The sequence below is a fragment of the Lycorma delicatula genome, chromosome 10 (genome assembly GCF_047948215.1).
Source record: "Lycorma delicatula isolate Av1 chromosome 10, ASM4794821v1, whole genome shotgun sequence".
In the NCBI taxonomy this organism is placed as follows: Eukaryota; Metazoa; Arthropoda; class Insecta; order Hemiptera; family Fulgoridae; genus Lycorma; species Lycorma delicatula.
In genome coordinates this window covers 43,923,906-43,936,228 of record NC_134464.1, presented here as the reverse complement: position 1 = coordinate 43,936,228, position 12,323 = coordinate 43,923,906, and the positions used below count along the sequence as shown (strand labels likewise).

The following is a 12,323-nucleotide window of genomic DNA, read 5'->3' as shown; positions in this document are numbered from 1 at the left end:
TAACACTGATATGTGTAGTGTAAAAACATACACTATAGTATTACGATAAAACTTGAAAGATGGTATTACCTGATAAAAATAAATTGTAAGTTCACTAATTATTATCTGATAACAGAATTTGTTTTTATTAAATTGTACGTGTATTAAAACTAGGAAGAAAAAAATAAAAACAGCGTTTGATGTATTACTCAGTAATGAATTATTTTTTGTTAGTGCAATGGTTTTTTTATATGCATAATGGCAATGAATAGGCTAATCTGTCTTTTTAACCCTCCATGTAGTTGAGCTGACTTTCAGCTTTCTTGATCATTATGCTTTGCATCTTACTTGCCGCTTTATTTTTCGCCTTCCTCAGTAATAATTTTGCTGTAGTGATTTATTTGCCCTCTCTTCATGAGCTTGTTTTCTGTCTGCTCAAACCCTGGCAAATTTGATTCTGGTTCAAATTCTTAGCAGTCATTGTCTCAAATCTTTAGTCATTTTTATTATATTCCAACTATTCATAAATGTTGTCTTCAGTATCTTTATCTACAGGAATTTTTTTTCCATTCTTTGCCGTCTTAGCTGAAGAAATTCCTTACAGCATATGGTGGTTCTTTATTTGTAAAATAATTTTTTTTCTATGATATTTTGATGGTACTATGTTTGATTATTTTCCTTGCTTCAATATTTCTGAATACAAAAAAGAAATTAGTAGCATATAAAAGAAAAAACCATTTGATAACATGAAATACTATATTAAGTTTTAAATAAAACATATTTTGTCAAAGTTCATTGCATTTAAGATACAATATTTATAAATTGCTTTTGGATAAGAGTTGGGTGTATATTGTTGTCAACAATGTATTTTTATCTTTATCGTAAATAAAAATTAAAAAGGTTTTACGTGTTTTTTTTTCAATCATTCTTTACAGTGTTTTTAAAACTTTGAATTTCCCTCCTTAAGTAAACTAATGCACCATGTTAGTCAGTGCATGGAATGATTGTATAATAGTTATGTCACGGTATCAGCTCTTAATGTACTTGAATTAGTAACACAAACACAATTACTTTAAATGATTAAAATATCTTAGGATTATGTTATTTGAAAATAAATTAAAATTAATTCTAGCCTATTGTTTACAGATTGTAATTTGATGTGGTTTAATTTTTTTTCAGGTTGTATTTGAGCGAGATACTGATGGTTCAGTGAGACAAGTTAAGAGAATGTTATTTGGTCCGATGAACCCTTTTCCACAAAAGAAAATTCTTACATTTAATAAATATGTGAATGATTTTGGTTTTAATGTTATTTATGCAGAACTTGATCACCTTTACCCCCATGAAATTGCGTATGTATTATCATATTTAATCTAAGATAAATTTGTTATAAACATACTTATTTTCACTTCTTTTTCTAAGAAGTGGTGTAACACATTAATGTCATTTCATTATGTTATTTTTATTACAAAAATGGTCTTTATATTATTTATTGAAGCCGTATGGGAAAGTTAGCACAAAAATTCAGCAGGTGCCGCTTGGCATGTTAGGTGCTATACTGCCTTGCTCGGCACAAGCTGCAATTGCCATATGACACCACTAAGCATTCTCATTGTCTTCGTTTAGAATAGACTATACAACTTTCATCATGTGGAATTTTTATTCATTATTATTGTATTTTTTTATAAGATTTTCTGCTAACCTCTTTTTAAAAAGATTTACAAGAGGGTGAAATTTCCACATTTTCCCATTTGCAACAAAGTCTTCGTCATTTAAAAAACCAATTTATTGACAGAGACTGATCTCATCTCATTGCCCCATACAAAAGTTCATTTCTCAGAACTTGTTTCCCAGTATTAACATTTTCCTTGCAATATTTTGTAGCCATACAATTAGTATTCCTTGAAATACTTTTATTTTTTCCTTGGTGATGAAAGGATTCTGGTTATTTGTGAAAAGGGCGTAACAGTTAGTCTCAGTTACCAATACTTTTAGGACCTCAAAAATGTTTTATTAACATTTTTTATATAATTATATATATCAAAATGTTAATTCATTTTTTGACACATTTCCTCTTGAACATCTTCAAAATTCCCATCTTTTTTATAAAAGAAATTTTCTGAATCTGCTGTATTTCATTCTCATGACTCATAAAATAATTAAAATGTCGGCAATAATTTACATAAGACAGTTGGAAGAAGTATATTATCCCATTTTAAAACTTTTAAGTACATTTAAAGAAAGTATAAATATTTATATATAAGACAACCTCCCTATCACAGCTTCGCCCGCACTTTATAGTTATTTGCATTTCCCATCTTTTTATTTTATATGTTTTAGTCAAGTAACCAGAGGAAGGTGCAGCCAGTCACACAAACCATCACAATGGCAATGGCTGTGTTGGTTGAGCCACAGCGCCATATACCTTTGCAAATAATGATTGTAGTAATCACAACCACTGTAATAAAAATAAACAGTGATTACATATAAAACAGAATTTAAAAAAGTAATCGTCAGGTTTATTCACAGTTAGATAAATAATAAAAACCAGAATTCAGTCCCATTAACAAGACGTTAACATGATTGTTAGTCTTAACACATTTAACCTAGTCTTGTATTAACAACAATAGTACAACAGATAAGACAAGTATAAAGTTCTTTCACTGTAAATACCTTTGCTGTTCACAAATAAAACCACCATAACAATTTATGAATTAAATTTAATGCATTATCTCTTTCACTTATGATCTTACAGTAACTTACCGAACCATTTCTTGTTTTTGTGTATTGTCCACACTGGAATTACTTGTGATGTCACCTTAATCATATCGAACATGTATGCCTCGAAATTCACTTCTTCACTGATCTCCTCGCAGATTACTCTCACTGACTGACATCTCACAGACTCACATCTTGCAGACTGGCATCATATCGTCTCGCCTAGATTGATTTCGCAGAACTCACTTCAACTGGTCTTCCCTGGAGTATTTATACTCCTATCTTCTTTACCTGACAGACTGGATCCAATTCAGAGCGTGAGAATTAACAACCAAGCCCTTTTGTTCCCATCCATTCCAAACCTTCATCCAGTAACTCTTCTCACAGAACAACATCTGTTTAGTGTGTGTGTGGGCAATATTGCAAAAGACGATTGTTGAACAGACCTGTTACCTTTACTAAAAGGGTTTCTTTTAGCCCCTTTCTGGATTCTTCCCATTATTATATTTTATACTACTTTCTTCTTAATTGGCAGGAATCCGTTACTCAGGTCTGCTATACCGGCCTTCTTACATTATGTATCTAATTTTTTTTTTAATTTTTCAAAATTAATATATCTAAAAACCTTCTCAATTATCCCAAGAAACATGAGTAATAATTTGGCTGCGATTGAGTAGTTTTTCATCTATCCCAAACAAAAAAAAACCCTCTTCCTCTTTATATAATGTATAGATTTTAAAAAGTTTATCATGTAATTTGTTATAACTGAAACCTCAGCATTGCACTAAGAGATTTTAGAACTGTTTTGATTTATTGTAAATATTTCAAAAATGTGTGGTGGTTTATTAGTTGTGTAGTCAATACTTATTAACTGGAACAACTGTAGTTTAAATTTGAAGTGTTTGCTCAATCCTATCAGTTGCAACAAATGGAAGAAATGGTATATTTGTTGTTTTGTAATGTACAGAACAAGTGGAAGAATTTCTCAGTGTTAAATGTATTTTCATTCAGAGTTTTTGAATATATTGAGTAAAAATGTACAAAAAGCATCCTACTAAATTTCAAATTTTATTTATTATTAATTCCTCAAAGATTAGTTTTAAAATATTATAATTTATATATACAAGGGTCGTTCAATAAGTCCTCATAAAAAGATAGAAAAACAAATTATTTTGTGTAGATTTTATTTTTATTTTTCAACAATCTCCTTTTAACTCTATACACTTTTCAAAGTGTTTCTCCAACTTTTTTAAGCTGTCCAAAAAGTAGGATTTCAGATGGACCTCAAAAACAGCATCTGTTTGGGCGATGACCTCATTCAATGCAAACCGTTGCCTGCCGAGTCATTTTTTCAAGTTCGGAAATAAAAAAATCATTGGGGCCAAACCTGGTGAATATGGTGGATGTTATAATAATTCAAACTTTAATTCCATAATTTTGGCCTTCGAAACTGCGCAGGTGTGCACCCGTGCATTGTCTTGATGGAAGAGGATCTTTTTCTAATGAGGATGTTTTTTCTTGATATCTTCGCTCAACTGGTGCAGTAACGACACATAATGCTCTCCAGTTATTATTTGTCCTTTTTCCGAGTAATCAGTGTAGATGATACTGCGTGCATCCCAAAAAATGGCCCTCACCTTGTAGGCTGATTTTACCATCTTTGCCATCTTTGAAGCCTGTTCGCTTTCAAAAACCCACTGTTTTGACTATTCCTTTGTCTCTGGAGTGTAGTAATGTGTCCATGTTTTGTCCACAGTTATGTATCGATGCAGAAACTCATTAGGATTGCGTCGGAAAAACGCCAAAACAGCCAGCGTCAGCCACACAATTGAGTTTATTCACCACAGAGCAAATGCGGCATCCATCTTGCCAAAAATCTTTTCACACCCAATTTTTCGTGAAAAATTGAAAACACTGTACCTTGCGATATGCCTGTGACCTCAACTACTTTGCACACTCAAAACCACATTGTGAATTTTGTCAGTCAAACTCATTTACCCAGTTGTAACCAGTTGCAAACACAGGAGCAGATGTGCCTTGAAATTCATCCAACTCAGCTTTGATCTCTTTAGGTGTTAAGCCTTTTAAATATAAGTGTTTAATCGTCACTTGAAACTCACTTTTTTCCTTTTTATAAATAAACAATAGCTTGTTGCTTCAATCGACTATAACAATGAAACCACGTAGGATACAGCTGAAACTTTAACTGCACTCTAGCGACAAATGATGCTTACTAAAAGCAAACCATTTTCGATAGTACAAGCACCATTTCTAGAATTTTCAAAGGACTTTTTGAATGACCATCACAATATATACAAAAGGATGAATGTAACTTAAACACATATATCCATAACCTTTTGACTGTTACTGAAATTTTTATTTAAATATGTGATAGGTCATACAATTCTCTCAGGCATATACTGTGAATAGTATGATGAATAACTTTGTCCCACTACATAATAAGGCATCATAAAGGGGCTATTGGAACAGTTGAACAGAAACGCGAGAAGACACCCTCCTTATAGTCCAGTTCTTGCACCTTGCAACTTTCATATATTCACTATATGAAAAAGAGGTTTTTGGAACATGATATCAATTTAATAAAAATGTCAAAAATTCATTCAAGAAGTTATTAAATGTTGATACTTTAAAAGAAACAAAATAATTTATTTTTCTTACTGGAGCAAATTACTTTTTGAGTTCCCATTATGCCATCATACTTAATTATCTTTCATTATAATTAGATTTTTTATTATACTGATATATTTTATAGTTTTTATATCAGTTGGGCAGAGTAAAAGAGGACTTTTATTGGTTAGAAGTATAGATGTAGTCAAAAAAATACTGTATTTTAATAGTGATATCTTATAGTCTACTGCAATAATAAATAAGATATATAAAATTAATTACATAATATTATTTTATTATTTTTATTGTTTACCTCCTTTCAAGCTGACATAATTTATATTTACAGTGAAATCTTACTATTGTGGCAGTCTCTCTTTTGTACAGTGTTTGTTGGTCTCTTCATATACCTATATTAAGTAACGTATTTACATCAATTTAATAGATAAAATTTCATTAGGCTTTCTTAACAACTTAATTTTTTTGGCCATCAGTTGATTATTTTTTCTTTTAATATTATTTTTGATCATGAGGCAAAAGGTAGTGTAGTAATGGTATAATAAAAGCATTTAATATTAATGACAAAATAATAAAAGTAACTATCATATTACCACAACCTGTTTTATCAATCATGAGAGTGTTGTGTGGGTTATTATTCTGTACAGTCACATTTTTCTCCAATATAATACATTGTAAAAATTTTAAATAATAAAATAGAACAGTGTTATTTTAAGTATGGTCCTTTATTGTATTTCAGTTCTGTTTTGAAATGACAGTTCAGTAATCCTAAACAGGTTTTTAGTCTATTCTTTTATAAAGATAGGCCTACCTTTATTTTTGATTAGAAACATGGTACTTTACATTTAAGTATTATTATTTGAAGGATTTAAATCTATCAGTGACAACAAATTTTAAGCATTACTAACATATTGTTCTCTTACTGTCTATCATTAAAAAATCAGCATTTCTTTCATTTCAGATTAACAAACTTTTTTCATCTTTACATATACCTGCATAAAGAAAAATAAATTGTAATTCTTGAGTTAATCATACTTTAGTTGTTAGCTGCTTAAAAGGTTTACATCTGTTTATTAGCCTTTTGTACTTTTAGTGATTACAGAGTTGCTGTTTGTAGCTATTGTTTTCATTAGTTATTAAATCTTCAAAATAAAAAATTTGTCTTTGATTGAACAAATTAGTGATAAAGTGTTGATAAATTATTCAAATTAATATTAAAATAGTAATTTATGAATATTTTTAACATTTTAATGTTCTCTTAAAATGGGGATGTTAAGCAAGTTGATACCTGCAAAAAAATTAATTTACCTAGTTCGTCTACAGGCATGGTATGGGAAAAAAGAGAATTAACAGTTTTAACGAAAGGAGTAACTTCAAAAAGATTTATAGGCCAGAATTCAAGCAACTTGATCAAGCAGTTCTGCAGCAGTTTCAGTAAACAAGGAAATCAGGTATTCCAGTAAATGTCCAGTAATAAAATGAAAGCCGAATTCTTTACAAGAAAGAATTAGAGTTAATGAATTGTAAAGGTTCTGGTGGTTCTAAAACATTGCACTTGTCTACAAAATAGATTGAAAATTAATCAATTTTTTAAAGTCCGTATTTATTTCTCCGCAATAAAAATGTTGTTACATTTTGTGAAAATTGTCAACCCACTGAGTTGCTATTACAGTAAGATTTCATTATATTTTAATTTTTGTTACAACTCAAATTATTTAGAAAATTTATTAGAGTGAAATCAAATGTACAAGATGGAGTGGGGATTCAAATTAAAAAAATGCGCAATGTCTTTAAGTATTATGCTCAGTAGATATTTCTTATGATTTCAGAAATATCGGAAATTTGCACTTGATGCAAGTTGATTTGAAAGGAGTTCAAGAAGCACATGCAAAGCATCAAGGTGATAATGTGGAATCAAAGGGTATTAAAGCACATTTTACACTGGATGATAGTAGTGTTTTGTCATTATCCAGTGTTGAACTTGTGTTAGAGAAAACTGCTGATGATTCTGCAGCTCAGGAGGAATCACCTTTATCAAAACTAGGCAGTACTATTAGCAAACTTTTTACTGGTTAGTATAAGTTTTTATATTAGTTAATTTATGATCTATGATTAAAGAACTAAAGAATGTATTTTTCTGTATAACTGTATTTTTAAGAAATGCATGCAGAATATTTACTTGGAATAACAGCTAGGTCCTGAACCAGTACTTAAGAATAAGAACATTGAAATCTAAGATAAAAGACATATTGTTGTTGAAGAAATAGAAAAGCTGTTAATTAATAATTTACAAAATTATTTAAATAGTTTATTTTTTACTTTTTTCTCAACATATGAACTATCAAATAAAAGTCAGTTGACCAAACTTTTCATATTAGACTCTATAAAATTAAACATCGTATATTTAAAAAATTTTGTGGTTGCTCCTGTTTTGATAGATTACATTATACACTAGGTTAAAATTAAAACAATAGTAATAATAAAATAACATACAAACTAAAAATGATTCTTTAACATTTTCAATACAGGTGCAGTTGTATTCTGAAGCAGGCACTGAATAACAATATTTATAACTTGAAAAATTTTATTGAAAATATTTATTAAAAAATATATTAAAAGTAAAAATGACTCAGTTTTTCAAGAAAATATATAAATACAAAAAAAAAATTAGTTAGGTATTCTGAGTACTTCAGCTCTGTTTTGCAAACTGCTGTATTTTTATATGTTTGCTTGTACAAAATGACATATACACAGTTGGTCTGAAAAGTTCCCAAACTAAATTTCTGTAGTCGATACAAACAGCGCCATCTCTCAGACAACCAAGGAACTATGTAGTACCATGTCTGACAAGTGTATGTTCAAAATTTCATCACGAAATATCTACTCCAGTCTCGAGTTGTATTAGACTGCGTACATTGTGTTCATGTGACCTTGTGCAAGTTCACGACATGGAACAGAGAAGGACGATAAAATTTTGTGTTCGAAAATTTTTTGTTAAAACTTATCCATGATACAAGCATTCGGTGATGAAGCCACATTTCGTACTATAACATGCACATGGTGGAAGCGGTCTAAAGATGGTAGAGAGTCATTGGATGATGACTAATGAAGTGGGAGGCTGTCAACAGCTGTTCACGATGTAAACGCTGCAAAAGTGCACACGCTCCTGTTCGAACAACCTCATCTTATCCTTTGAGCCATAGCAGAAAAGCTAAACATCGGTAAAGACTCAGTACATATAATTCTAACAAAAAATGAACCACCAAAAGGTGTGCTCTCATTTCGTTTCAGACTTCTTGACTAAAGAACAAAAAACAGGTGCGTCTTTCTTGTGCTCAAGACTTCGTTGAAACTACTAATAGTGACCCAAATCTTTTACAAAAAATTGTAACTGGGGATGAAAGCTGATGCTTCATGTATGATCTGCAAATGAAGCGTCAATCTGCTGTTTAGTTGACTCCTGGAACACAAAGATCGGTGAAAGTCAGGCAGCAAAAATCAAGAGTGAAAACAATGTTGGTTGCATTCTTCGACTCAAAGGGCCTGATTCATCATGAATTTGTCCCAACTGGTCAAAGCATGAATTCTAAATTCTATTTCAAATTAATGAAATGCCTGATGCGTTGCATTTGTTGAATCCGGCTCAAGTACTGGGATCTGGGTTGTTGGACTCTCTTGCACAACAATGCCCCAGCACACATGGCAACAGTTTTAACATGTTATTATGCCGCAAATCAAATCACCATCTTATCCCACCTGCCCTATTCACCTGACTTGGCTCCAGTAGACTACTTTCTGTTCCTGAAACTCAAGTTGAAAATGAAAGGCTGCTTTTTTTATGACATTCCAGCCATCCAAAGGGCTTGCACCGAGCAGTTAAAGGCTATCCCACAAAGTGATTTCTCCAGAGCATTTGACGGGCTCTACCACCGCTGCAACAGTGCATATTTTTTTTTTCAATTCATTTAAAAACTTCTTAATACTTTATTCACAAAACATTAAATATTCTCTTATATTTCCAAAGATTGCACTATACTTCCAAAGGTTCAACTATTTTACTTTTGGTTTTGTAAAAAGAAACGGTGACATTTTTTGAGATTGTATATAAAAACTAAACAAGCTATTGTTCTCTAATATTATGATACTTCCACAACATTTGTAATGGTTTAGGGAGTAACATCCTAAAAATAAAATTGTTTGAAATAAGGATATTGAATAAAATGTCAATATCTCATTTTAAGTTAATCTGTTGAAGGCCATCATAACTAAACATCACTAGCTGCAGTATTTCTGTAGCTGTTGACAAAGGTAAATGGTTAGAACCATGTTAGTCAATGCCACTTGTAATTTAAAAACAGCAGCCTGTTAATCTAAACAGACAGTAAGCATAATTTATAATTTTGTGGATAGTTTAATCCATTCTAAAATCCTGAAGTGTAAATTGTTAATTTAACCTATAATGATCAGAGTACATTAATAAATTTCTGTTAATTAAAAATAATTAAAGATAAAATTAGTAATTAAAGATGTAATGACAAATTCCTATTTAAAGATATATAATTAATAATATCTTTAATTGGGGTTTGGAGGAACCTGTAATTAGTCTTGCAGCATCATGAAGCTATTATACTTGCTGGTTGATCAGTGAAGATTACTTGTTAACTAGCATAAAATGTTATGGAGACTACTACTAAGTTTTACAGAAACATAGTTTATTTATAGTAAATTTCACTTTGTTCATAACTTGGCCTCTTAATATTTATCTTGTAACTTTTGAAAATATAGATGAATCTTAAATTTTAGTAGTTATATTGTGATTATAGATTTATATACTCGGCTGACAGTAAAATTAGAGTTACTTTAAGATTACTTTTGTATAGAATAAAATTGTGATTTCTGGCAAAAAAATATTTTGAATTATAATATGTTTAAAATATTTTACAAATTACTTTTACTATATATATATATATTATTTTACTGAAGTTAACCTTTTTAAGTTCATATTATTCCTTTATACTGTTAAATTATATTGTATAAACCATCTAATACAGAATATTGAGAAAAGCCACATCTTACCGTAATTTTTCATGAAAGTAATATCGCAGGATCTCGCATACCCAGTCATGATATAATTCTGTTATCGCATAATAAAAATACTAAAATAACGAAAATGTGATATTAATTTACATGAGTGCTACTATGTGTTGCAGTTTTTATAAGACCGTCTCCCTCAAACATTGTGTGATGGTTTATCAAATTGAAATTTTTTTTTGTATTTAAATATGTAATATTTTTAGTATATATATATTATATTTTTTTTAAACAAATTAGTATAGTTTTGTTTGTATTATTGTATTAAACTAGGACCAGAAGATACATTGAAAGATAACTTAGGAGAAAAACCAGTTAAAGAACAAGAAGGAGAAGGTAAAACTGAAGGAGAAACATCTGATAAGAAAGAAGAGGGTGAACAACAGAAGTCAGAAAGTGCAACGGGTGAAGGTAAAGCTGAAGAAATAAAAAGGAATGAAACAACAAAGGAAGGTGAAAAGAAAAAGCCTAAAGCTGTTGTTGTCAAGGAAGTTATTAAAACTTCTGAGATAATTATTGGCATTCCTCCATTAGGAGAGAAACACATGCAGGAATCATTGAAAAAGTATGAACTGGTTTGATTATATTAATTTTTTCTCAAACACTGCTTAGAATATTGATTAACATTTACATATAATTTTTCACCTCCATTTATTATATACAGTGATGAGGGAAATTTGGTGGGATATTACATCAGTGTAACCTGATAGCATTCCTAGTGGTAAGCTACCATTGTACTTAACAGGCTTATGAGCTCAAGTATTAGTTGTGTAAATTTGTATCTCACCAAAAATTGTAAGATGGTGGGTAAAATTCTTGTAGATTTTTTAAATGTGAGGTAATAATTTTCTGAGTACACTTTTTTAAATTTTCTACAGAAATGGTCCTCATATTACTTTTCTCTTACTTTGAAACTTACCCACTTGTTTCCTACATGTCTCAGGACCTTAAAACTATTTTTTTTTTTTAATTATTTATTTAAGCAGTTTACCTGTAGTGGCCGCTTTTGTTATAGTATGCACACTAACAAAATTTTTTGTGATTGTAAAGGTTTACAGAAAAAATCATAACTAAAAAACTAGTGGTCCTGGAACGGATTTGAATACTAGATCGTGGATACCGGTGTTCTTTGGTGGTTAGGTTTCAATTAACCACACATCTCAGGAATGGTCAAACTGAGAATGTACAAGACTACACTTCATTTACACTCATACATTCATCCTAATTATACTCATTCATCCTCTCAAGTATTATCTAAACGGTAGTTACCGGAGGCTAAACAGGAAAAAGAAAAAAGTGGTCTTGGAAGGATGAAACAAAAAGCAATTTATTCATACTTTCTCAAGGTAAAAATTGGTCCAGTGGTTTATTTACTTATCTCTCTTCTTTGTATGAGAAAATTACTATCAAAAAAGTTGAACATGAAAAGTGATGAATCACTTTCGGTAATTTTTTTCAAGAAGTAGGGATGGAATGGCATACACAGTTTGAATTATATTTTTATATATAGGGATGAGTTAGTAGTTTTACGATAAATAATATTAATGGTGATATACTTGCCCCTAAATTTTTATGAATTTTTGATAATTTTTTTTTAAATTCAAATTTTGGCTTCAAATAACTTTGATGGGGCTATTGATAAAAATCTCAAATTTGCACAACTTGCAGTGTTTTTGTAGATGGTTATGGCAAATAAAAAAGTTTCTTATGTATTGTACTAATAAAAAAGTTATAAACACAAAAATTATGAAAAACCTGTGAAAACTGATACCATTTTGACTCGCTAAATAAAAAGTTTAAAAAAAAATAGTTTTAATGTCCTTGAAACGTGTAAGAAACAAGTGGTAAATCTCAACTTTTTTTGAGTTGGTCAACAACCAGTGTATGTTTTT

The 12,323-nt window shown here is 30.2% G+C and overlaps 1 protein-coding gene across 2 annotated transcripts in view; it reads left to right on the top strand.

Annotated features, from left to right (window-relative positions):
• The window catches only part of Grp170 (hypoxia up-regulated Grp170 co-chaperone protein), a 109,211-nt gene that overhangs the window by 48,103 nt on the left and 48,785 nt on the right, over positions 1 to 12,323 (top strand). For both annotated transcript variants that reach the window (XM_075377525.1, XM_075377524.1), the window contains exons 9-11: positions 1,159 to 1,331; positions 7,170 to 7,411; positions 10,705 to 10,996. In XM_075377525.1, the coding sequence (XP_075233640.1) occupies positions 1,159 to 1,331; positions 7,170 to 7,411; positions 10,705 to 10,996 (707 nt within the window). The remainder of the gene's footprint in view (positions 1 to 1,158; positions 1,332 to 7,169; positions 7,412 to 10,704; positions 10,997 to 12,323) is intronic.